Source organism: Mobula birostris, unplaced genomic scaffold (assembly GCF_030028105.1).
Source record: "Mobula birostris isolate sMobBir1 unplaced genomic scaffold, sMobBir1.hap1 scaffold_723, whole genome shotgun sequence".
Lineage (NCBI taxonomy): Eukaryota > Metazoa > Chordata > Chondrichthyes > Myliobatiformes > Myliobatidae > Mobula > Mobula birostris.
Window position 1 is genome coordinate 176,069 of NW_027278441.1, and position 27,104 is coordinate 203,172.

Here is a 27,104-nt window from a genome sequence, read left to right on the forward strand (position 1 = left end):
TTTGTGCGTGGTAGGTCATGTTTGACCAATCTGTTGGAGTTTTTTGAGGAGGTTACCAGGAAAGTGGATGAAGAGAAGGCAGTGGATATTGTCTACATGGACTTCAGTAAGGCCTTTGACAAGGTCCCGCACGGGAGGTTAGTTAGGAAAATTCAGTCGCTAGGTATACATGGAGAGGTGGTAAATTGGATTAGACATTGGCTCGATGGAAGAAGCCAGAGGGTGGTGGTAGAGAATTGCTTCTCAGAGTGGAGGCCTGTGTCTAGTGGTGTGCCACAGGGATCAGTGCTGGGTCCATTGTTATTTGTCATCTATATCAATGATCTGGATGATAATGTGGTAAATTGGATCAGCAAATTTGCTGATGATACAAAGATTGGAGGTGTAGTAGACAGTGAAGAAGGTTTTCAGAGCCTGCAGTGGGACTTGGACCAGCTGGAAAAATGGGCTGAAAAATGGCAGATGGAGTTTAATACTGACAAGTGTGAGGTATTGCACGTTGGAAGGACAAACCAATGCAGAACATACAGGGTTAATGGTAAGGCACTGAGGAGTGCAGTGGAACAGAGGAATCTGGGAATACAGATACAGAATTCCCTAAAAGTGTCGTCACAGGTAGATAGGGTCGTAAAGAGAGCTTTTGGTACATTGGCCTTTATTAATCAAAGTATTGAATATAAGAGCTGGAATGTTATGATGAGGTTGTATAAGGCATTGGTGAGGCCGAATCTGGAGTATTGTGTTCAGTTTTGGTCACCAAATTACAGGAAGCATATAAATAAGGTTGAAAGAATGCAGAGAAGGTTTACAAGGATGTTGCCGGGACTTGAGAAACTCAGTTACAGAGAAAGGTTGAATAGGTTAGGACTTTATTCCCTGGAGCGTAGAAGAATGAGGGGAGATTTGATAGAGGTATATAAAATTATGATGGGTGTATATAGAATGAATGCAAGCAGGCTTTTTCCACTGAGGCAAGGGGAGAAAAAAAACAGAAGACATGGGTTAAGGGTGGGGGGGGAGTTTAAAGGGAACATTAGGGGGGGCTTCTTCACACAGAGAGTGGTGGGAGTATGGAATGAGCTGCCAGACAAGGTGGTAAATGCGGGTTCTTTTTTAACATTTAAGAATAAATTGGATAGATACATGGATGGGAGGTGTATGGAGGGATATGGTCCGTGTGCAGGTCAGTGGGACTAGGCAGAAAATGGTTCGGCACAGCCAAGAAGGGCCAAAAGGCCTGTTTCTGTGCTGTAGTTTTTCTATGGTTTCTATAATGATTGTCATTTACATTAGTTTTTAATGTATTGCACTGTACCGTGGCGGCAAACAACAATTTTCATGGCGTGTCAGTGATAAAACCTGTTGAACGGCCTAGTCAGAGTGGACGTGGGGAGAATGTTTTCAAGTGTGGGCAAGTCTAAGTCCAGAGGGCAAAAGGGTTGTCCTTCGGAACAGAGATGAGGTGGAAATTCTTTAGCCAGAGGGTGGTGAACTCGTGGAATTCATTGCGGACGGCTGTGGGGGCCAGGTCATTAGGTGTATTTAAAGTGGAGGCTGATAGGTTCTTGATTAGTCAGGGTGTCAGAGGCTGCGGGGAGAAGACAGGGGAGTGGGGTTGAGAAGGATAAGAAATCAGACCCGATGGGCTGGCTCGTGTCTTATGGTCTATGATTGTGGGGGGCTGCAGTGGGGAGGGGGGCGGCGGGACTTACCGGTGGTGTCCGGGGTGCCGGTGCCTGCCTGCGGCTGCTGTGACCCATCACTGGCTTTGAGGCCGTTACTGTCCTCGGGCACGGCGGTGCTTTCCTGAGATTTGATCAGCTGACCCAGCAGGATGGTCAGCAGGCCGTGCGTGTCCGCCTGCGCGTCGGCCGCCTGGGACGGGCCCTGAGGCGGCTGGCTGCCCGCCGAGGCCAGGAGCTGGATCGGAGGCACGGGCGCCGGAGCGGCCGGGAGGGGAGCCGCGGCCGCGGGCGGATCGGCGGACGGTGCCGGCGGAGGTGGAGGAGGCTGGGTCGCGGCGTCCTGCTGCTGACCGGTGGCCTCGGCCAGGGCGACCAGGGACTGAAGCAGCACGTTCCACTGCTGCTGGGTCTCGGGATTGGTGCCGACGTTGAGCGCCTGTGCCAGCTGGGTGAGGCTGAGGTTGCTCTGGGTCTGCAGAAGGTTCAGTAGCACTGCCATCTCGCTCTGGTTCAGCTGCTGGGCAGCATCTCCAACCCCTACAGTGCACAACACAGAACAGAATTAACGTCCAATCTGTGTAAGAAACTTCCTGCTGACATCCTCTCCAGTTACTTTAAAATCGTACCCCCTCGTATTAGCCATTTCCACCCAGGGAAAAAGTACCTGGCTCTCCACTCCATCTGTGCCTCTTGTCATCTCGTACACCTCCATCAAGTCACCTCTCACCCTCTTTCGCTCCAAAGAGAAAAGCCCGAGCTTGCCGGAGTGGTGTTTGTGAAACAGTTCAGGAGGTGAGAGGCTGGGGTTACTTGACCGGCAAGTGTCGTTTGTCTGAGATACACACAAGATGGAGGGTCACTCTGACTGATCGGAGTGACTGAGCTAAGAAGAGGTTAGTCGGCCATATTCAATGCACCACCTTGACTGCATCGCCTCACAGCTCTGCACATTAAGCTTTGTCCACACACACACTGCCCCTTGTTCTATCGGGGGTTACATCCTGCCTACACTGCCGTGCGAGGGGAACAGGGACCAGGGGAAGCTGCTGAGATCTCAGTTCAAAAGTTCAAACTTAAATTATTATCAAATTACACAGATGTCACCATGTGGAGGAGGAGGAGAAGATGGCTGTGCGACGAAGCGCACGCAGCCTCTCTGGTGAATGGTATCTGTAATCTGTCAAGTAGGGGACCGTGCACAACTCTGATTTGATGGAGACGGACGTGAGAGTACAGGAGGAACATCTGGGAAACTTCTGAAATGCCTGCTTCGCTGCCGCTGCTACTGTGCGGTAACCGGAATCTCCGGAGCTGAAGGCCCCGAATCCTCGGCTTTGCTTGTTTTGGCGGCCGGGGAGAGGTCGAAGACGCACAGCAGGCTGGGAGGCACTCGGGAGGCTGTATCAGAGGGGCTGGTCGGAGGCTCGAAGTTTTCGGACGGACGGACTCAGTGTCGGCTGTGGTCGGCTGCTTCCAAGGCATCGGCAGTTGTTGGTGCCTGGAGGTTTACGGCAGGGAGTTTCTTCCTTTTGCCGCCTGCTATCGGGGACTTGGGAGTCGATCGACTCGGGAACTTTGAGACTTTTTTTTTACCGTGCCCATGGTCTGTTCTTTATCAAATTATGGTATTGCTTTGCACTGCTGTAACTGTATGTTATAATTATGTGGTTCTGTCAGTGTTAGTCTTTGGTCTGTCCTGTTTTTCTGTGATATCACTCTGGAGGAACATTATACCATTTCTTAATGCATGCATGCATTTCTAAATGACAATAAAAGAGGACTGAGTGTTCCCATAATCCGATATACAATGCCGAGATTCGTTTTCTTGTGGGCAGGAACACAATAGGATCATCGAAAGTCCACACCCAATATACATATAAAATAGTTAAATTAAGTAAGTGAGGTAGCATTTATGGGTTCAGTGTCCATTCAGAAATCAGGTGTCAGGAAGGAGGTACAGGAGCATCAGGACTAGGGTAACAGCTTCTTCCCTCAGGTTGGGAGACGAATGGATACCTTACCACCACTGGGGTCTCGTCATCAGGACGGCAAGCTGTTTACTGTTTACCTGTGCATTTTGAATTACAGCTCATTACCTTATTTGTGGTAATATTTTGTTTCCTGTGCTGTGTGCGATGTCTAGTGGGTGTGCTGTAGTCTGTTTCGTTTGGTTGTATCTATGTACAGTCAGACGCCAATAAACAAGAACAGGAACTCACTGAGTGTTGACAGGACCAAGTATTGTTGAGGTGGCAAATTCTTATATCCCAGCTGAGACCATTCAGCCTATCAGATCTATTCTAGCTCTCCAGCTACTCTGGTTGAGACCTGCTCCAACTTGTCCCCCCGGGAGTAGATCGCAGAGTCCAGGCCCCTCTCTCTGCCAAGTCAGATGTTTCTTGCTGTTTATACTGCTCCTGCACTCTGTTTCTGAGACCCAGGATCCCAAATAATCTCCTAAGCAGCTTCCGAATCAACCCTCTCTCACAAAAAGGGTCTCGGCCCGAAACATCGACCGTCTACTCTTTTCCATTGATGCTGCCTGGCCTGCTGAGTTCCTCGGGCGTTTTTTTTTGCGTGCATTGCTCGGATTCCCAGCATCTGCAGATTTTGTCTTGTTTGTGATCCAAACCAACTCTGCCACTTTTGACCAACATTGGCTCTTTGACCCGCGGCAAACTACAACACCGAATCCCAGCTCGCTGGGCTCTTGCGTCGCTTTTAGAATTGCGCCCCAGAGCACGCCAGCTCTTGGTGCTCCAAACGGTTCACGTTTCTCGGCACTGAAGCCTCACCACCCCGTGCCCCACCTTCCTTCCACTGCAGGAAGCGCAGAGAAACGTGAACGGGATCACGCTCGCCTCATCGGGTTCATGATGTCGCCTGCAAATTCAGAAATCATGCCCTGTACTTCCGATGTCCGAGGCAGCAGGGACAGGACTGACCCGCGGGGAGATGAGCCAGACTCTTTCTGCACCTCCCCGTCTGACCAGGCGACCTCTCCCACCAGTCTCTCCACTGGCCCTTTCTCAGCCGGATTCCCGGCTTAAAAAGAGGATCTTCACAGAGTCCATTCTCACGTACGGATGCGAGACGTGGACACTCACCAAGACCATGCGATGGTTGCTATACACGAATGCTCCGGATGGCTCTTGACGTGAGTTGGCAACAGCACACGACAAACGCCGAGCTCTATGACGACCTGCCGATGCTCACCACTAAAATCGAGGCGAGAAGACTGCACTGTCTACGCCACCCCGAGCTACCTGCCAGCCTAGTCATCATATGGGAGCCCAAGCACGGGAGGATGAACCCTGGGTGCCCTCCCAAGACTGTGGTCAACACGCTCCTAGAAGACCGCGGCGCGGCTAATGTAGATGAACTGAAAACACTGATGAGGGAGAGGGAGAAGTGGAGAGTCCGTCATCGTGCCCGACGTCGGCCCCCTTGGCCTGAGTCGACGTAGTAGTAGTTCCCAGTCATGCTAGTCTTGCCCCTTCCACTTAACAGTAATCTCATCACACGCTGCCCGGATTTCCAGGAACTGCATCTACAAAGTTCAACTCATCAACCCCCTTACTTCCTTAAAGCAGAAGAGGCTACTTCGCCCATCACACCCGACTCCTCCTCCCCCCCATAAGTCTCCTGCATTCTGCTCACATCCACCCAAACCGGGGCAGACTTTAAGGGGGAAGGATTAACCCACTGTGCCTTTGGGAGGGAACCAGATTGCAGGGTATCCCGTGGGGGTCACAGTGACATCGGGCAACTTCCACGCAACAGTGGAGACGGGTTGCGGGAACAGCCACTATCTTCACCACCTCGCAGAACAGCACACGACTTGCCCTTCCCTTGTCAATCTGCTCTGCTCCAAGCCATCGTTCACCCCTGCTCAGACTGTTCAGTACTTAGCAGTTTCACCAGTCCCTATTCGATCAGCCCCGGCTCCCAGCACAGTAGGATTCTCGCACCCCTCGGCTGTTTGCCTGGGAATTTATTCGTATGACTACATGGACGCCGCAGTGGTGAACCAAAAAAACACCAGAGAGTCTGCAGATGCTGGAAGTCCAAGGCAACACACATAAAATGCTGGAGGAACTCGACAGGTCAGGCAGCATCTTTGGCCCTTGGCCCAAAACGTCGACCGTTTATTCCTTTCCAGAGATGCTGCCGGACCTGTCGAGTATTTTGTGTGAGTTGCTGCAGCTGTGAAGCCAATCTCCCTGTACCTCAGTACTCACAGAACGACTCAGCAGTAAAACCCATCTCCCTGTACCTCCCCACTCACAAAACGACCATCTCCCTGTACCTCAGTACTCACAGAACGACTCAGCAGTAAAACCCATCTCCCTGTACCTCCTCACTCACAAAACGACCATCTCCCTGTACCTCAGAACTCACAGAACGACTCAGCAGTGAAACCCATCTCCCTGTACCTCCTCACTCACAAAACGACCATCTCCCTGTACCTCAGTACTCACAGAACGACTCAGCAGTAAAACCCATCTCCCTGTACCTCCTCACTCACAAAACGACCATCTCCCTGTACCTCAGAACTCACAGAACGACTCAGCAGTAAAACCCATCTCCCTGTACCTCCTCACTCACAAAACGACCATCTCCCTGTACCTCAGTACTCACAGAACGATTCAGCAGTAAAACCCATCTCCCTGTACCTCCTCACTCACAAAACGACCATCTCCCTGTACCTCAGTACTCACAGAACGACTCAGCAGTAAAACCCATGTACCTCCTCACTCACAAAACGACCATCTCCCTGTACCTCAGAACTCACAGAACGACTCAGCAGTAAAACCCATCTCCCTGTACCTCCTCACTCACAAAACGACCATCTCCCTGTACCTCAGTACTCACAGAACGACTCAGCAGTAAAACCCATGTACCTCCTCACTCACAAAACGACCATCTCCCTGTACCTCAGAACTCACAGAACGACTCAGCAGTAAAACCCATCTCCCTGTACCTCCTCACTCACAAAACGACTCAGCAGTAAAACCCATCTCCCCGTACCTCCTCACTCACAAAACGACTCAGCAGTAAAACCCATCTCCCTGTACCTCCTCACTCACAAAACGACCATCTCCCTGTACCTCAGAACTCACAGAACGACTCAGCAGTAAAACCCATCTCCCTGTACCTCCTCACTCACAAAACGACCATCTCCCTGTACCTCAGTACTCACAGAACGACTCAGCAGTAAAACCCATCTCCCTGTACCTCCTCACTCACAAAACGACCATCTCCCTGTACCTCAGTACTCACAGAACGACTCAGCAGTAAAACCCATCTCCCTGTACCTCCTCACTCACAAAACGACCATCTCCCTGTACCTCAGAACTCACAGAACGACTCAGCAGTAAAACCCATCTCCCTGTACCTCCTCACTCACAAAACGACCATCTCCCTGTACCTCAGTACTCACAGAACGACTCAGCAGTAAAACCCATCTCCCTGTACCTCCTCACTCACAAAACGACCATCTCCCTGTACCTCAGTACTCACAGAACGACTCAGCAGTAAAACCCATCTCCCTGTACCTCCTCACTCACAAAACGACCATCTCCCTGTACCTCAGTACTCACAGAACGACTCAGCAGTAAAACCCATGTACCTCCTCACTCACAAAACGACCATCTCCCTGTACCTCAGTACTCACAGAACGACTCAGCAGTAAAACCCATGTACCTCCTCACTCACAAAACGACCATCTCCCTGTACCTCAGAACTCACAGAACGACTCAGCAGTAAAACCCATCTCCCTGTACCTCCTCACTCACAAAACGACCATCTCCCTGTACCTCAGTACTCACAGAACGACTCAGCAGTAAAACCCATCTCCCTGTACCTCCTCACTCACAAAACGACCATCTCCCTGTACCTCAGTACTCACAGAACGACTCAGCAGTGAAACCCATCTCCCTGTACCTCCTCACTCACAAAACGACCATCTCCCTGTACCTCAGAACTCACAGAACGACTCAGCAGTAAAACCCATCTCCCTGTACCTCCTCACTCACAAAACGACCATCTCCCTGTACCTCAGAACTCACAGAACGACTCAGCAGTAAAACCCATCTCCCTGTACCTCCTCACTCACAAAACGACCATCTCCCTGTACCTCAGAACTCACAGAACGACTCAGCAGTAAAACCCATGTACCTCCTCACTCACAAAACGACCATCTCCCTGTACCTCAGTACTCACAGAACGACTCAGCAGTAAAACCCATCTCCCTGTACCTCCTCACTCACAAAACGACCATCTCCCTGTACCTCCTCACTCACAAAACGACCATCTCCCTGTACCTCAGTACTCACAGAATGATTCAGCAGTAAAACCCATCTCCCTGTACCTCAGTACTCACAGAACGACCATTTTCCTGTACCTCAAAACTCACAGAACGATTCAGCAGTGAAACTCATCTCTCTGTACCACAGAACTCACAGAACGACCATCTCCCTGTACCTCAGAACTCACAGAATGATTCAGCAGTGAAACCCATCTCCCTGTACCTCAGAACTCACAGATTCCTGATCTCTGTTGTCGGCACGACCTTGTATGTCCATGTGACTAACTGCAGCCCACCCTCCAAGCTCGCTCTGAATTTGCACTGCCTTCTATACTACCATCGGGTGGTGGGGTGGAGGCACGTCTCTACCAAAGGAGGTGCGAGGTGCTCCTTCCCCCCACTAGCCTGCAGGTCGCCCTTGGGCAAGGTGTAGCACCTGCTCAGCCCCCGATCAGGGTCATGTGAAGCCGTACGAGCAGCTGGTGGATATTACAAGTCCTGGTTATGTAACCACTGACACCAGGCAGACATTCTGAAGAGTATTGATCATGGCTTGGGGGGGAGGTCACCCATCTTGTAAAGTCACTGCCCAGAAGAACGCGATGGCAAACCACTTCTGTAGAAAAATGTGCCAAGAACAATCACGGCGATGGGGAGACCACGATCGCCCGGGTCTGACGACACGTAGTGATGATGTCATACGACGTGGTGCATAATGACCAAACTGCCATAGTCATCGAGCACTTCCGCACAGAAACAGTCCTTTTGGCCCTTCTAGTCCATGCTGACCTATTAACCTGCCTACTCCCATCGACCTGCACCCGGAGCACAGTCCTCCACACCTCTCCCATCCATGAACCTATCCAAACTTCTCTTCAACGTTGACATCAAACCCACATCCATCACTACCAAATCAGCCCGCAAGCTAACCGTTACGGAGCCCTGCTCCTGGACTCCCAACTCCTTTCGCACTTCCGGTTTCTGAACCCTCTCCCCATTTAGAAACTCGTCTACACTTTCTATTCTTCCTACCGAGGTGCATGGCTCTACAATTTATTCCATCAGCCATTTCTTTTGCATTTGCAACTTTATAAAACTCACGTTGGGTCACGTCTGGAGTATTGCAAACAGTTCTGGTCACCCCACTATAGGAAGGATGCTGGGACTTTGGAGAGGGTGCAGAAGGGGTTCACCAGGACGCAGCCTGGTTTGGAGAGCGTGTGTTCCCACGAGAGGCTGGACAAACTTGGGTTCTTTTCTCTGGAGCAGTAGGAGCTGAGGGGAGATGTGATAGAGGTTTACAAGATTACGAGAGGTATAGATAGAGTGGACAGGGAGTATTTGTTTCTCAGGGTTGAAATGTTTAACACCAGAGGGCGTGCACTGAAGGTGAGAGGGGGATGAGAGGGGCAAGTTGTTTTTACTCACGGTGGTGGGTGCCTGGAATCCGCTGCCTGGTGTAATGGTAGAGGCAAATACATTAGAGATTTTTAAGAGATGTTTGCATAAGCACATGGATGTGAGAGAGATGGAGAGATATGGACATGGTGTAGGTAGGAGGGATTAGTGTTTAGCTGTTTTTGATTTGCTTTTCAGCTGGTCCAGCACAACACTGTGGTCCGAATGGCCTGTTCCTGTGTTGTACTTTCTATGTCCAATCTCCCAACCTGCCCAAATCCTGCACACTCCCTGCGTCATTCCTTGTCCCTCCACTTAACTCTGCAAACTCAGCCACGATGCTGTCAGACCCTGTGGGCAGAGTAATTTATAACGGGAGAAAATAAAAACAACACACAAACAGAAATAAAGAAACTGTGAGTAGCTGTGACGTGCACCTCACCATCCAAACCCGCTTCACCCGAACACTCAGTACCCTGACCGCAAACTTTCTTAACGGTGAAGATTCCTTTTCTGGGCAACTGCTTTGATGTCTATCAAACACTCAGTGGCCACGTTATTCAGTACTTCCTGTACCAACTAAAGTGGCCACTTAGTGTATGTTTGTGGTCTTCTGCTGCTGTCGCCCGTTCACTTCAAGGTTCGACATGCTGTGCATTCAGAGACGCTCCTCTGCACTGTTGCAATGTGTGGTTATTTGAGTTACTGTCACCTTCCCATCAATAGACAATAGGTGCAGGAGTAGGCCATTTGGCCCTTTGAGCCAGCACCGCCATCCACAATCAGTATCCGGATCCTGCCTTATCCCCATAACCTTTGATTCCGCTATCTATCTCTTTTTTGAAAGTATCCAGAAACTTGGCCCCCACAGCCTTCTGGTGCAGAGCATTCCATATATCCACCACTCTCTGGGTGAAAAAATTTTTCCTCAACTCCGTTCTAAATGGCCTACCCCTAATTCTTAAACTGTGGCCTCTGGTTCTGGACTCACCCATCAGCGGGAACATGCTTCATGCTTCCTGCCTCCAGCGTGTCCAATCCCTTAACAATCTTATATGTTTCAATAATATCCCCTCTCATCCTTCTAAATTCCAGTGTATACAAGCCCAGTCGCTCCAATCTTTCAATCTTTCCGCCATCCCTGGAATTAAACCAGTGAACCTACGCTGCACTCCCTCAATAGCAAGAATGTCCTTCCTCAAATTTGGAGACCAAAACTGCACACAGTACTCCAGGTGTGGTCTCACCAGGGCCCTGTACAGCTGCAGAAGGACCTCTTTGCTCCTATACTCAACTCCCTTCAGCTTGAACCAGTCTGGCCATTCTCCTCTGACCTCTCTCATTAACAAGATGTTTTCACCCACAGAACTGCCACTCACCAGATGTTTTTTTTTGTTTTTTGCACCACTCTCTGTAAACTCTAGAGACTGTTGTGTGTGGACGTCCCAGGAGATCAGCAGTTTCGGATCTGAGATACTCAAACCACTCCATCTGACACCAATAATCATTCACGGTCAAAGTCACTGAGCCCACATTTCTTCCTCATTCTGATGTTTGATCTGAACAACAACTGAATCTCTAGACCGTGTCTGCAGGTTTTTATGCACTGAGTTAGTACCACATGGTTGGGTGATTCAGTTTTGGCATTAGCGACCAGGTTATACCTGATGGTGCGACAACTGAGCGTATTCCGCAGTGGCAGTTGGATACAGATGAAATCCTCGGGGGTTTTGGCCGCTGGAGTGACATCTGACAGTTCACTTCCTGCTTTCGACGTGCACCACTGTCAGCTGCCCTCATGACGGGAGAAAACATTGTGCAATTCCTCTCCCCCCTCGGTGACCTCTGCTGCCACAAACCAAACTACTGCAGCTAAGGCTGGACCTGAAGCTGCTGCAGAGAAACTGCTGGGGCGGCAAGATGGGGCGCAGTCGCTTTTAGCTTACAGTGCCAGTGACCCAGGTTCAACTCCCACCCTGTCTGCAAGGAGGTAGTACATTCTCCCTGTGACACCCCCCCACCAACCCCCCGAGGGGTCTCCGGTTTCCTCCCACATGTCAAGGACGGAGTGTGAGGGATGGTGAGTTGTGGGCACGCTATGGAGGCGAGCAGCCCAGCACATCCTCGGACCGTTGGTCGTTGACACAAACGATGCATTTCACAAATAAAGCTAATCTTCACCTTCATCCCTCAAGTGGTCAGTTACAGCACAGAAGCAGGCCCTTCAGCCCATCTAGTCCATGCCAGCCTGTTGATCTGCCGACACCCATTGACTTGCACCCCGACCATAGCCCTCCCATCCACACACCCATCTCTTAAAGGCTGAAGTTCAAATCGCATGCACCACTGGCAGCTCGTTCCACACTCTCACCACCCTCTGAGTGAAGAAGCTTCCCCTCATGTTCCCCTTAAATATTCCACAGTTCACTCTTTAAGGCGTGACCTCTGGTTCAAGTCTCATCAATAAGGTGACAGCTGGCCCGAAAGGTTAGTGGTGCAGAGGGACTTAGGAGTCCTCGTGTAAGACTCCCAGAAGGTTAATTCACAGGTTGAGTCTGTGGTGGCAAATGCAATGTGGGCATTTATTTCAAGGAGAACAGAATATAAAAGCAAGGAGATAATGCTGAGGCTTTATAAGACACTAGTCAGGCCGCACTTGGAGTATTGCCAACAGTTTTAGGCCCTATAACTCACAAAAGATATGTTGTCATTGGAGAGAATCTAGGAGGAGGTTCACGAGGATGATTCCAGGAACGGAGGGGTTAAGATATGAGGAGCGTTTGGCAGCTTTGGGCCTGTACTCACTGGAATTTCGAAGAATGTGTGGGGAATCTCATTGAAACTTACCGAATGTTGAAAGGATTAGATAGCAGACATCCCACCCTGCAAAAACTGATTTCAGGGAGGTAGCACCATCAATTTGCGGGAGACTTCCGGGAGAGGTGGGATGTCTGCAATAGAGTAGCTCCTTAGCAGCCAGCCAGCTAGTTTAAATAATATTAGCTATGCTAATGAACGAATGACACCTGTTAAACTCACCTCAACATGTCTTTTACAGTCTTAACCCACCATGGGCAATAGAAAAGTCACTGTTGCAAACAGTGCAGCAAGCAACACTGTCATTATTTTTGACCCCTATTAGTCAAGGGTACACTTTAGTGTAGTCTGGGGTGACGTACGTTTTATATATTTTTTTGGGAACACTCTGCCATGGCGCTCACTCGTGCTCTCTCTCTCTCTCTCTCTAGTGGTTGCTCGCGCTCTCTCTCGTGCTCTCGCTTGCTCGCTCTCTCTCTCTCTCTCTCTCTCTCGCTCTCAAAAAAATTGATTTCCATGATATTGTATATAATTTGCAGGCATCAGGGAGCCACTATTCTTATGTGGGAGACTCCCGGAACTTCCGGGAGAGGGGGGATGTCTGAGATAGGGTGGATGTGGAGAGGATGTTTCCTCTGGTGGGGGTATCCAGAACTAGAGGGCACAGTCTCAAAATTGAGAGGCAACCTTTTCGAACAGGGGTAAGGAGGAATTTTCTTTCGCCAGAGAGTAGTGAATCTGTTGAATGCTCTGCTGCAGACTGAGGTGGAGGCCAAGTCCGTGGACAAACTTAAGGTGGAAGTTGACAGTTTTCTGATTGGTCGGGGAAATCAAAGGATATGGTGAGAAGGCAGGTGAGAAGGTCAGGCATGATGGAATGGCAGAGGAGACTCGATGGGCTGAATGGCCTAATTCTGCTCCTGTGTCTTATGGGAACAGTGGAAATATCAGAGGCACATTACCCCGCCATCCCAACTCACCCCAAGGCCCATCAGTGTTCCCACCCCCCATCTCTGCCCACTCACCGTCCACATCAGTGTCCCCACCCCCCCCATCTCTGTCCACTCACCGTCCACATCAGTGTCCCCACACCCCCATCTCTGTCCACTCACCGTCCACATCAGTGTTCCCACCCGTCTCTGTCCACTCACCGTCCACATCAGTGCCCCCACCCCCCCATCTCTGTCCACTCATCGTCCACATCAGTGTCCCCGCCCGTCTCTGTCCACTCACCGTCCACATCAGTGTCCCCACCCTCCATCTCTGTCCACCCACCGTCCACACCAGTGTCCCCACCCTCCGTCTCTGTCCACTCACCGTCCAGGTCAGTGTCCCCACCCCCCCCATCTCTGCCCACTCACCGTCCAGGTCAGTGTCCCCACCCTCCGTCTCTGTCCACTCACTGTCCACATCAGTGTCCCCACCCCCCATCTCTGTCCACTCACCGTCCACATCAGTGTTCCCACCCTCCGTCTCTGTCCACTCACTGTCCACATCAGTGTCCCCACCCTGTCTCTGTCCACTCACCGTCCACAGTGACCCCACCCTCCGTCTCTGTCCACTCACCGTCCACATCAGTGTCCCCACCCCCCATCTCTGTCCGCTCACCGTCCAGGTCAGTGTCCCCACCTCCCCACCCCATCTCTGCCCACTCACCGTCCACATCAGTGTCCCCGCCCGTCTCTGTCCACTCACCGTCCACATCAGTGTCCCCACCCCCCCATCTCTGCCCACTCACCGTCCACATCAGTGTCCCCACCCTCCGTCTCTGTCCACTCACCGTCCACATCAGTATCCTCACCCTCCGTCTCTGTCCACTCACCGTCCACATCAGTGTCCCCACCCCCCGTCTCTGTCCACTCACCATCCACATCAGTGTCCCCACCCTCCGTCTCTGTCCACTCACCGTCCAGGTCAGTGTCCCCACCCCCCCCATCTCTGCCCACTCACCGTCCAGGTCAGTGTCCCCACCCTCCGTCTCTGTCCACTCACTGTCCACATCAGTGTCCCCACCCCGTCTCTGTCCACTCACTGTCCACAGTGACCCCACCCTCCGTCTCTGTCCACTCACCGTCCACATCAGTGTCCCCACCCCCCATCTCTGCCCACTCACCGTCCACATCAGTGTCCCCGCCTGTCTCTGTCCACTCACCGTCCACATCAGTGTCCCTACCCCCAACCCCGGTCCACTCACCGTCCAGGTCAGTGTCCCCACCCTCTCTCTGTCCACTCACCGTCCACATCAGTGTCCCCACCCTCCGTCTCTGTCCACTCACCGTCCAGGTCAGTGACCCCACCCCCCCCATCTCTGCCCACTCACCGTCCACATCAGTGTCCCCACCCCCCATCTCTGTCCACTCACCGTCCACATCAGTGTCCCCACCACCCCCATCTCTGTCCACTCACCGTCCAGGTCAGTGTCCCCACCCCCCCCATCTCTGCCCACTCACCGTCCGCATCAGTGTCCCCGCCCGTCTCTGCCCACTCACCGTCCGCATCAGTGTCCCCGCCCGTCTCTGTCCACTCACCGTCCACATCAGTATCCTCACCCTCCGTCTCTGTCCACATCAGTGTCCCCACCCTCCGTCTCTGTCCACTCACCATCCACATCAGTGTCCCCGCCTGTCTCTGTCCACTCACCGTCCACGTGTTCCCACCCCACCGTCTCTGTCCACTCACCACCCACGTCAGTGTCCCCACCCTCCGTCTCTGTCCACTCACCGTCCACATCAGTGTCCACGCCCATCTCTGTCCACTCACTGTCCACATCAGTGTCCCCACCCTCCGTCTCTGTCCACTCACCGTCCACGTTAGTGTCCCCACCCCCCCATCTCTGCCCACTCACCGTCCACATCAGTGTCCCCGCCCGTCTCTGTCCACTCACTGTCCACATCAGTGTCCCCACACCCTCTGTCCACTCACCACCCATGGGTTCCCACTACCCCTCGCTCTCTGTCCACTCACCGTCCACATCAATGTCCCCATCTCTGTCAACTCACCGGCCACGTGTTCCCACTACCCCCGGCTCTCTGTCCACTCACCATCCACGTCAGTGTTCCCACCCTCCGCTCTCTGTCCACGTGTTCCCACTACCCCCCCGCTCTCTGTCCACTTACCGTCCCCACCCGTCTCTGTCCACTCACCATCCACGGGTTCCCACTACCCCCGTCTCTGTCCACTCACCGTCCACATCAGTTTTCCCACCCGTCTCTGTCCACTCACCCCCCACGTGTTCCCACTAGCCCCCCTCTCTGTCCACTCACCATCCACGTCAGTGTCCCCACCCTCCGTCTCTGTCCACTCACTGCCCACGTGTTCCCACTAGCCCCCCTCTCTGTCCACGTGTTCCCACTACCCCCCCCTCTCTGTCCACGTGTTCCCACTACCCCCCCGCTCTCTGTCCACTCACTGGACCCACCCGTCTCTGTCCATTCTCTGTCCGCGTGTTCCCACTACCCCCCCGCCCTCTGTCCACTCACCGGCCACGTGTTCCCACTACCCCCCTCACTCTCTGTCCACGTGTTCCTACTACCCCCCCGCTCTCTGTCCACGTGTTCCCACTACCCCCAACTCTCTGTCCACTCACCGGCCACGTGTTCCCACTACTCCCCCACTCTCTGTCCACGTGTTCCCACTACCCCCCCGCTCTCTGTCCACGTGTTCCCACTACCCCCCCGCTCTCTGTCCACGTGTTCCCACTACCCCCCGCTCTCTGTCCACGTGTTCCCACTATCCCCCCCGCTCTCTGTCCACGTGTTCCCACTACCCCCCCAGCTCTCTGTCCACGTGTTCCCACTACCCCCCCGCTCTCTGTCCACGTGTTCCCACTACCCCCCCGCTCTCTGTCCACGTGTTCCTACTACCCCCCCGCTCTCTGTCCACGTGTTCCCACTACCCCCCCCCGCTCTCTGTCCGCGTGTTCCCACTACCCCCCCAGCTCTCTGTCCGCGTGTTCCCACTACCACCCCGCTCTCTGTCCGCGTGTTCCCACTACCCCCCCGCTCTCTGTCCACGTGTTCCCACTACCCCCCCGCTCTCTGTCCACGTGTTCCCACTACCCCCCGTCTCTGTCCACTCACCGTCCCCACCCGTCCCTGTCCACTCACCGTCCATGTCAGTGTCCCCACCCCCCGTCTCTGTCCACTCACCATCCACGTCAGTGTCCCCACCCCCGGCTCTCTGTCCACGTGTTCCTACTACCCCCCCGCTCTCTGTCGACGTGTTCCCACTACCCCCCCCGCTCTCTGTCCGCGTGTTCCCACTACCCCGCACTCTCTGTCTACTCTCTGTCCACGTATTCCCACTACCCCCCCGCTCTCTGTCCACGTGTTCCCACTACCCCCCCCACTCTCTGTCCACGTGTTCCCACTACCCCCCGCTCTCTGTCCACGTGTTCCCACTACCCCCCCGCTCTCTGTCCACGTGTTCCCACTACCCCCCCACTCTCTGTCCACGTATTCCCACTACCCCCCCCGCTCTCTGTCCATTCTCTGTCCGCGTGTTCCCACTACCCCCTGCTCTCTGTCCATATCAGTGTCCCCACCCCCCGTCCCTGTCCACTCACCGTCCACGTCAGTGTCCCCACCCCCGGCTCTCTATCCACTCACCGGCCACATCGGTAATGCTGCTGCTTGGAGCTTTCCCCGCTGCGGGGGCCACGCTCTGCGGTGTGCTGTTGCGACTGTCGTCGGTGCTGGTCGCGGTGTCTTTGCGCGGCGCCTTCGGCACCGGCGGGTCCTCGACAATTCCGGCTTGCTTCTGCCGCCGGCGCTTCTTGCTCCACAGCTCGTGGCAATCCTGCCAGTGGGGGAGGCTGGAAGGGAGGCGGCAAGGAAAATGCTAAAACTGAGCCATGGCGGGCTGGCGGACAACTACCAGACTCGTCTCACGCCCAACGGGTGGCGCAGAGTATTTAAACCGGCAGCTTCCTGCTCGTCTCACGTACTCCCTAAATCAAATGCCGACACACTGGCCCGCTCATCAGTCCCAGTATTCCATCTGCTGTCAGCCTGCCAGGCAGGACAGTGACCGAGGGAGCCTAACACTACCGGGGACAGAACTGAGTGTCCATACAACCAGGCAGGAGAGTGACCGAGGGAGCCCCACAGCATCAGGGACAGAACTGAGTGTCCGTACGACCAGGCAGGGCAGCGACCGAGGGAGCCCCACAGCATCGGGGACAGAACTGAGTGTCCGTACGACCAGGCACGATGGTGAACGAGGAAGTCTCACACCATCAGGACAGAACTGAGTGTCCGTACGACCAGGCACGATGGTGAACGAGGGAGTCTCACACCATCAGGACAGAACTGAGTGTCCGTACAACCAGGCACGATGGTGAACGAGGGAGCCCAACACCATCAGGACAGAACTGAGTGTCCGTACGACCAGGCAGCAGAGTGACCGAGGGAGCCTCACATCATCGGGGACAGAACTGAGTGTCCGTACGACCAGGCAGCAGAGTGACCGAGGGAGCCTAACACTATCGGGGACAGAACTGAGTGTCTGTACGACCAGGCAGCAGAGTGACCGAGGGAGCCCCACAGCATCGGGGACAGAACTGAGTGTCCGTACGACCAGGCAGGAGAGTGATCGAGGGAGCCTAACACTATCGGGGACAGAACTGAGTGTCCGTACGACCAGGCAGGACAGTGACCGAGGGAGCCCCACAGCATCGGGGACAGAACTGAGTGTCCGTACAACCAGGCGGGACAGTGACCGAGGGAGCCTCACAGCATCAGGAGCAGAACTGAGTGTCCGTACGACCAGGCAGGACAGTGACCGAGGGAGCCTCACAGCATCAGGGACAGAACCGAGTGTCTGTACGACCAGGCACGATGGTGAACGAGGGAGTCTCACACCATCAGGACAGAACTGAGTGTCCGTACAACCAGGCAGGAGAGTGACCAAGGGAGCCCCACAGCATCGGGGACAGAACTGAGTGTCCGTACGACCAGGCAGGACAGTGACCGAGGGAGCCTCACACCATCAGGAGCAGAACTGAGTGTCCGTACGACCAGGCACGATGGTGAACGAGGGAGTCTCACACCATCAGGACAGAACTGAGTGTCCGTACGACCAGGCAGGAGAGTGACCGAGGGAGCCTCACATCATCGGGGCCAGAACTGAGTGTCCGTACGACCCGGCAGGTCACTGACTGAGACAGCCCCATACCATCGGGAGCAGAACTGTGTGTTATCGCAGAATGGGGAAGTACTGGGAGAGGAGTGATACCGGGGGGACGGGTGGTGAAGGAAGGGCTGTACTTCCCGCGGCAGTATTAACGAAGAACTGACCTGCTGATCGGGCAGCAGTCTGGGTGTTGCGTACCACAGCTGGCCGAGTTAGATGGGCACTACGTTGCTGGAGGAACTTACTGGGGGACAGTGCCTCATTCGGCTGTCTCCACGTATGGTTTGAGTGACAATTAAACCTGACCTGGTTTGATCTGAGGGTGCGCTGCTGTTGTTGTTGAGCTGGGCGGGGCAGCATTTGTTCAGTTCTGTTGGTCTCTGAGCTCCCCGCAGCGCCGTCGCAGGCTATCCGCCGGTTAGTTGCGTGCTCACAGCCGCCGGTGCAGACAGAGCTGCTTCGCGTCAAGTACAATGCCGGGAGAAGGGAAGGGTCACACTGCAGGAGGAAGAAACCGTACGGAGAACCGCGTAACGCCGGTGTGCCCGTGCTCACGCAGTGGGCCGCCATACTTACTCAGGAGGAGGCATCTTTGTGGGGTCGACGTTCTTGAGAAAGTCGCTCTGGAGGGTTTGCTCAGCGGTGTAGCGCTTGCTGGGGTCCAGTGTCAGCATGTTGTCCAGCAGGTCCAGGGCAGGGAGCGGGATACTGCAGAAAGGACGAGAGGAGATCTTACGGGAACACGTAAAATTATGAAAGGGATAGATGAGGCAAAGGCAGGAAGGTTGTTTCCACTGGTAGGACGAGGGGACACGGCCTCAAGATTCAGGGGAGTAGATTCAGGACGGAGATGAGGAGGAACTGCTTTTCCCAGAGGGTGGTGAATCTGTGGAATTGTCTGCCCAATGGAGCAGTGGAGGCTACCTCAGTAAATATATCTAAGACAAGGTTGGATAGATTTTTGTGCTGTCGGGGAATTAAGGGTTGTGGGGAAAAGGCAGGCAGGTGGAGATGAGTCCATGGTCAGATCAGCCACGATCTTATTGAATAACGGAGCAGACTCAACGGGCCAGATGGCCGACTCCTGCTCCTATTTCTGATGTCCTTAAACAGCACGTTGCCACATTGTCAACCTGACAGACAGAAGAGACACACACACACGGTGGGGAACCTGGGCCCAGCTTACAGAGGCACAGGAACAATACATACTGCTTCACAACACAGAGAGCGCGTGCCCCCCCCCCCCCCGGGGGTTCCATCCCCAAAAGACGAGACAACGGACAACGAAGGGCCGTTCACCAGGGCTCGGCTCACACCCAGCAAAGGTCAATTTATCAATACTCTTCAGCCGCCGTCCCATCACCAGGACTTGTGATGTGCACCGGCTACTCATACGACCGTCCGCCACCTGCTCCCATGAATTCACGTGACTCTGATCAGGGGGCGAAGCAGGTGCTGTACCCTGCCCATGGGTGACCTACAGGCTAGCAGACGGAAGGAGTGCATTACACCTCCTTTGGTAGGGACGTGTCTCCACCTCGTCACCCCGAAACTTTGGGACTTGGGGGGTCAGAATCCAAGAAAAGAGCAGGAAGTCAGTGAGTACTTGCCCATGAAGAGCACTGTGTGAACTTGTATCACATTCCCTGAGCAGCAGGGGTCAGTTTCTGATGGCGTTAAGGATGAAGAACACAGATTTCTTGAAATGATGGAATGGTATTAAAGGGTTGAATGACCTGTTCCTTTTCCTGGCCTGCATACACTCCAGGCCAGGTTAGTGCGGCTGTGAGCAGTGAGCATTTTGGGCCCCTTGTCAAAGGAAGGTTGCGCTGGCACCGGAGAGGATCCAGAGGAGGCTCATGAGAATAGATTCCACATATGAAAGGGTTAACGTATGAGGAGCATTTGACGGCCATGGGCCTGGACTCACCGGAGTTTAGAAGAATGGGGGGTGGATCTCATTGAAATTTGTCGAATATTGAAAGGACAAGATAGAGTGGACATAGAGAGAATATTTCCTATAGTGGGGGAGTCTAGGACCAGAGGACACAGATACAGTGGATGTGGAGAGGATGTTTCCTATAGTGGGGGAGTCTAGGACCAGAGGACACAGATAGAGTGGATTTGGAAAGGATACTTCCCATAGTTGGGGGAGTCTAGGACCAGAGGACACAGATAGAGTGGATGTGGAGAGGATGTTTCCTATAGTGGGGGAGTCTAGGACCAGAGGGCACATATAGAGTGGATGTGGAGAGGATGTTTCCTATAGTGGGGGAGTCTAGGACCAGAGGACACAGATAGAGTGGATGTGGAAAGGATGTTTCCCATAGTCGGGGGAGTCTGGGACCAGAGGACACAGATAGAGTGGATGTGGAAAGGATGTTTCCCATAGTCGGGGGAGTCTAGGACCAGAGGACACATATAGAGTGGATGTGGAGAGGATGTTTCCTATAGTGGGGGAGTCTAGGACCAGAGGACACAGATAGAGTGGATGTGGAAAGGATGTTTCCCATAGTCGGGGGAGTCTAGGACCAGAGGACACAGATAGAGTGGATGTGGAGAGGATGTTTCCTATAGTGGGGGAGTCTAGGACCAGAGGACACAGATAGAGTGGATGTGGAGAGGATGTTTCCCATAGTCGGGGGAGTCTAGGACCAGAGGACACTGCCTCAGAATGGCAAATCTGTGGAATTCTTTACCACGGACGGCTGTGCATGCCAAGTTGGGTATATTTGATGCGGCGGTTTAGGCAGGGCGTCGGATGTTACTGGGAGAAGGTAGGAGAATAGGTTTGAGTGGGATATTAAATCAGCCGTGATGGAATGGCAGAGCAGACTGGATGGGCTGAATGGACTCAAAGAAAACGCCCTCTACGTGGTCCCATCAAATATCCCGGGGCATTTTCAAGACGCACCCCACCACCGAGTGCCACGTTCGCGCCGCCGACGGAACTTACAATGCAAATTCTTCACGGAGCCGCCGCCGATACTGCTTCTTGGGTTTCATGGTGTGGAAGTAGGGTAGCTTAATGACGTCTGGCCAGGCAGCTGGGCAAGGACTGCCGCATAACCGACTGGAGAAACGCAAAACAACAGAGCAGAATGGTTATCCGCAGCAGTTCCAGCACCCTCAGAGATGGCCAGGAACCGCCTCCACACCCCCTGGGCCATGGCAAACCCGTGAAACTCAATCCCAACAGTGAACCCTGAGTGTGAAACACTTCACACAGCTGAGCACATTCGGGATGGGATGAAATAGAAACTATGTCAGCTCGCACTACTGTCGGATCCTAACTCCGCCATGGCGGGTCCCAAGCCTGGCTGTGAAAGGAGGAGGGTTGGGCATAGGGCTAGCAACCCATCACATAAAAAAACAGCGCCACAGAAACACCAACAGGAGCTCCAGAGATGGGCTACACTCGAGGAGCTACAGAAACGCCAACAGAAGATCCACAGATCTCATCTCTGGGAGAAGGAGGATCTCAAAGACGGGTTACACACCTGTGGGGGGGGGGGGGGGGGGGCGGAGCTACAGAAATGCCAACAGAAGATCCACAGATCTCATCTCTGGAAGGAGAAGGATCTTTGAAGATGGGCTTCACTCGAGGAGATACAGAAATGCCAACAGAAGATCCACAGATCTCATCCCTGGGAGGAGGAGGATCTCAAAAGACGGGCTACACACCTGGGGGGTTGGGGGGGCTATAGAAACACCAACAGGAGATCCACAGATCTCATCCCTGGGAGGAGAAGGATCTCAAAGACGGGCTACACACCTGGCGGGGGGGGGGGGGGGGGCTATAGAAACACCAACAGGAGATCCACAGATCTCATCCCTGGGAGAAGGAGGATCTCAAAGACGGGCTACACACCTGGGGGGGGGGGGGGGCGGAGCTACAGAAATGCCAACAGAAGATCCACAGATCTCATCTCTGGAAGGAGAAGGATCTTTGAAGATGGGCTTCACTCGAGGAGATACAGAAATGCCAACAGAAGATCCACAGATCTCATCCCTGGGAGGAGGAGGATCTCAAAAGACGGGCTACACACCTGGGGGGTTGGGGGGGCTATAGAAACACCAACAGGAGATCCACAGATCTCATCCCTGGGAGGAGAAGGATCTCAAAGACGGGCTACACACCTGGTGGGGGGGGGGGGCTATAGAAACACCAACAGGAGATCCACAGATCTCATCCCTGGGAGAAGGAGGATCTCAAAGACGGGCTACACACCTGGGGAGGCTATAGAAATGCCAACAGAAGATCCACAGATCTCATCCCCGGGAGGAGGAGGATCTCAAAAGACGGGCTACACACCTGGAGAAGCTACAGAAATGCCAACAGAAGATCCATAAGTCTCATCCTTGGGAGAGGAAGGATCTTCGAAGTTGGGTTACACATCTGGGGGTCAATTTGAAAGTCTAGCCTAGCAGGGGCGATGGGCTTAAGTAAGCGCTGTTGGATCGCGGTGATTTTGCGATCCGCAGGTTCGGGAGTCAGGAACGAAGCGTGAAACTGGTCGCTTAGAGCTGACTGCTGAGAGTTACCAGAAGCAGAAAACGAAGAAAGGGAAGAGGGAGAACAGAAAGGTTGTGGTCGCCTTATTCAAAATGCCAGCTCTAACAACAATCAACCCATCAAATAGCCAGACTCAAGCAAGTTCATTCGGAGTTTGAGGAGACCTGGTATGTCATCAAAGACGCTCACAAGTTTCCGCTGATGTACTGTGGAGAGCATTCTAACTGCTTGCATCACTGACTGGTATGGGTTGCGGGGGGGTGGGGGGGTTGGTGCGGTCAGTCCTCAGGATCGAAATAGGCTGAAAAAAATTGCTGCTTAATCTGGGCACCATCCAGGCCACCTCAAAAAGGCAGTTTTCTGTCATTAAAAACTCCCGTCACCCAGAACACCGCCACCATCAGGGAGGAGGTGAAGACACACACTCAACACTTCAGGAACAGCTCCTTCCCCTCCGCCATCAGATTTCTGAATAGACAGTGAACCCATGAACATACCTCACTACTTGTTTAATGCACATATCCTTACGGTAACTTACAGTTTGTAACTATGTATTGCAATGTACTACTGCCCCATAACAACAAATTTCACAACATAGGCCGGTGATATTAAACCAGGTTCTGATTCCGAATCAAGAACTACAAGACGACAAACCAGAGACATGTGGGGGATGAATGAGTATGAGAACAAAGGGGCAAGAAATAAAAAAGAGTAAAAATTTGTTAAAGTGGACAATTGCAAAAAGGCAGAATGTATGGTGAGATCCAAAAAGAAGGAGAATCCTATCTGCAGGCTGAGAATAAACGGGGAAGACATATAACCAGAACAGAACTTTTGCTACTTAGGAAGCTGGGTGACATCAGATGGCAGGTGCGACTTGGATATCAAAAGAAGAATAGGGATGGCAAAAGACACCTTTATGAGAATAAAGAGTATACTGACCAATACTAAACTAGGCATGACAACCCGCCTCAGAGTACTGAAATGTTACGTTTATCTAGTTATGTTATATGGCTCAGAATGTTGGACAATATCTAGTAACATGAGGAAATGAATTGAAGCAGCAGAGATGTGGTTTTTGAGAAGGATGTAAAGAATATCATGGACAAAACGAATAACTAATGAGGATGTCATGAACAGAGCAAGGCACAAAAAGAGAAATAATGTATGAGATCATGAAAAGGCAACGTGACTTCATTGGACATGTGATTAAAAAGAGGAGTTAGAATGCACGGTAATTATGGGAAAGATTGAAGGGAAGAAAGCAAAAGGAAGACAAAGACAAATGATGATGGACACAGCAGCCAGAGAACTGGAAATGAATACCAATGAATTGATCCACTTGACCTGAAACAGGAGTGTGTGGGCCATGGCAGTCAGAGCTCAATCTGGGCACCGCACCTGATGATGATGATGAAAGTTGACGAATACAAAGCTTACCATTGTAAAGTGAACAACTTGGGAAAAGACTGGCTCTTCAGAGAATTGGCCAGGGGAATGGGGAATTGGGAAATGGAAAGGGTGAACAAATATTTTGATTCTGCCGTCGTTACACAGAAGAAACCAGAAGATCTGACTGATAAACCAATCACTGAACGATCAGGGATTGAGAACCATGAGGAGGCATGAGGGGTCAAGGGGCCTCTTCTTGTTTTCCAGTGTTGTGTGTCGATACTGGCAAGACTGTTCCCCTTCCGTGGTTAACTACAACATCTAGACAAAGTTTCACAATAAAAAGTCACACCAGAGGATAATGCTGGGCAGGCTGCTTTCATTTGGCTTGCATGCTGATTTCAAAACACGGTACGAATGACTGGCTACATCAGGCACCCCCGAGGGTCAGCCTGGAGTCACGCACAGGTGTGTTCATTGAAGGCTGGGAGGTTTCATTCCTGAACTGAAACAGATGCTATGTCTCTGGCATTGAGTCTGGTGCCGTGGCTCTGAACAGCAGAGAAGTGAAGAGGACTGCAGAGGTGACAGGAGATTCCCCAGTCAGAGGAACAGAGATGAGATTCCGTGGGCATGATAAGGCAACCAGATGGCACGTTGCCTCCCAGGTGCCAGGGTCGGGGATGTCTCGGATCGGGTCCACAGCATTCTCAAGAGGGAGGGTGAGCAGCCAGAAGTCTTGGTGCACTCTGGCAGCATTGGCACAGTAGAGAAGCCGAGGAAGCCCTGAAGGGAGATTTTAGGGAGCGAGGTAGAAAGCTGAGAAACAGCACCTCCGGGGTAGCAATCTCTGGAAATGCCAGTGAGGGTAAGAATAGAATGATTTGGCAGGTGAAGGCATGGCTGAGGAACTGGTGCAGTGGGGTGGGGGAGCAGCGGTTCAGATTTAGGGATGATCGGGACCTCTTCCGGGGAAAAAGAACAACCTGTGCAGAAGGGACAGGTTACACCCGAACCCGAGGGTGACCAAATATCCCTGCGGGCAGGCTTGCTAAAGGTGTTCCGGAGGTTTCAAACAAACTTGGCAGGGGGCTGGGAACCGGAGAGACGGTGCTGAGGGTGAACTCGCTGGTTTGCAGACAAGAGGCAGTGTGCAGTGAGAGTCTGAGCAAGGAGAGGCTGACGACAGGACAAAATGGCAGTCAACAGGATGAGCTGCAACATCAAAATCGCAAAGGGTGAACACAGGACTGAAGGCGCTGCATTAGAATGTGCGCAGTATACGCAATAAAGTTGCACTGATTCTTGTAGCACAGTTACAGATTGACATCTATGATGCTGTAGGCATCACAGAGTCATGGTTGGAGGAAGAAAATAGGAAAACAGATTATTATCTGAATGGTGGCCGATTAGGAAAAGGGGAGGTGCAACGAGACCTGGGTGTCATTGTACACCAGTCATTGAAAGTGGGCATGCAGGTACAGCAGGCGGTGAAAAAGGCGAACGGTATGCTGGCATTTATAGCGAGAGGATTCGAGTACAGGAGCAGGGAGGTACTACTGCAGTTGTACAAGGCCTTGGTGAGACCACACCTGGAGTACCGTGTGCAGTTTTGGTCCTCTAATCTGAGGAAAGACATCCTTGCCATGGAGGGAGTACAAAGAAGGTTCACCAGATTGATTCCTGGGATGGCAGGACTTTCATATCATGAAAGACTGGATCGGCTAGGCTTATACTCGTTGGAATTTAGAAGATTGAGGGGGGATCTTATTGAAACGTATAAAATCCTAAAGGGATTGGACAGGCTAGATGCAGGAAGATTGTTCCCAATGTTGGGGAAGTCCAGAACGAGGGGTCACAGTTTGAGGATAAAGGGGAAGCCTTTTAGGACCGAGATGAGGAAAAACTTCTTCACACAGAGAGTGGTGAATCTGTGGAATTCTCTGCCACAGGAAACAGTTGAGGCCAGTTCAATGGCTATATTTAAGAGGGAGTTAGATATGGCCCTTGTGGCTGAAGGGATCAGGGGGTATGGAGGGAAGGCAGGTACAGGGTTCTGAGTTGGATGATCAGCCATGATCATACTGAATGGCGGTGCAGGCTCGAAGGGCCAAACGGCCTACTTCTGCACCTATTTTCTATGTTTCTATTATATCTGGGAGCTTAATGTCCAAGGATGCCATTGCATTGAAATGACAGGCAGGTAGGCAGAGGGGGTGGTGTGGTTCTGTTGGTAAAAAATGAAATCAAGTCATCAGGAAGAGGTGACAGAGGGTCGGAAGGCAATGAATCATTCTGGATAGAGCCAAGGGTAAAAAAAAGCTCCTGATGGGAGTTTTATACAGACCTCCAAATAGTAGTAAGGATGTTGTCTACAACAGGAGGTAGAAAACACATGGCAAAAGGGCAATGTTACAATAGTCATGGGGGATTTCAATATGCAAGTAGATTGGGAAAATCAGGTTGGTACTGGATTACAGGAGGGTAATTTCTAGAGGACCTATAGATGGATTTTTAGAGCAGTTCCTGGTTGAGCCCACTGGAGGATCAGCTACTCTGGACTGGGTATTGTGCAATGAACTGGAATTGATCAGAGAGCTTAAGGTAAAGGAACCCTCAGGGGTAAGTAATCACAATATGATCGAATTCACCTGTAAATTTGAGGAGGAGAAGCTAAAAGTCAGATGTATCAAGTGTAGTAAAAGGGAATTACAGAGGCACTAGAGAGAAGCTGGCTAGAATTGTTTGGAAAAGGACACTGGCAGGGATGACGGCAGAGCAGCAATGGCTGAAATTTCTGGAAGCAATTTGGAAGGCGCAGGATATATACACATCCCAAAGAGGAAGGTGACAC

The 27,104-nt window shown here is 52.4% G+C and overlaps 1 protein-coding gene across 1 annotated transcript in view; it reads right to left on the bottom strand.

Annotated features, from left to right (window-relative positions):
- The window catches only part of LOC140193691 (cyclin-dependent kinase 12-like), a 35,879-nt gene extending 14,091 nt beyond the window's left edge, over window positions 1-21,788 (bottom strand). Inside the window, exons 1-4 of the mRNA XM_072250857.1 lie at window positions 21,299-21,788; window positions 18,919-19,050; window positions 16,818-17,023; window positions 1,713-2,222 (exon numbers count right to left, since the gene is read on the bottom strand). Of these exons, the coding sequence (XP_072106958.1) occupies window positions 1,713-2,222; window positions 16,818-17,023; window positions 18,919-19,050; window positions 21,299-21,348 (898 nt within the window). The 5' untranslated portion in view covers window positions 21,349-21,788. The remainder of the gene's footprint in view (window positions 1-1,712; window positions 2,223-16,817; window positions 17,024-18,918; window positions 19,051-21,298) is intronic.
- Between the last annotated feature and the right edge of the window lie 5,316 nt (window positions 21,789-27,104).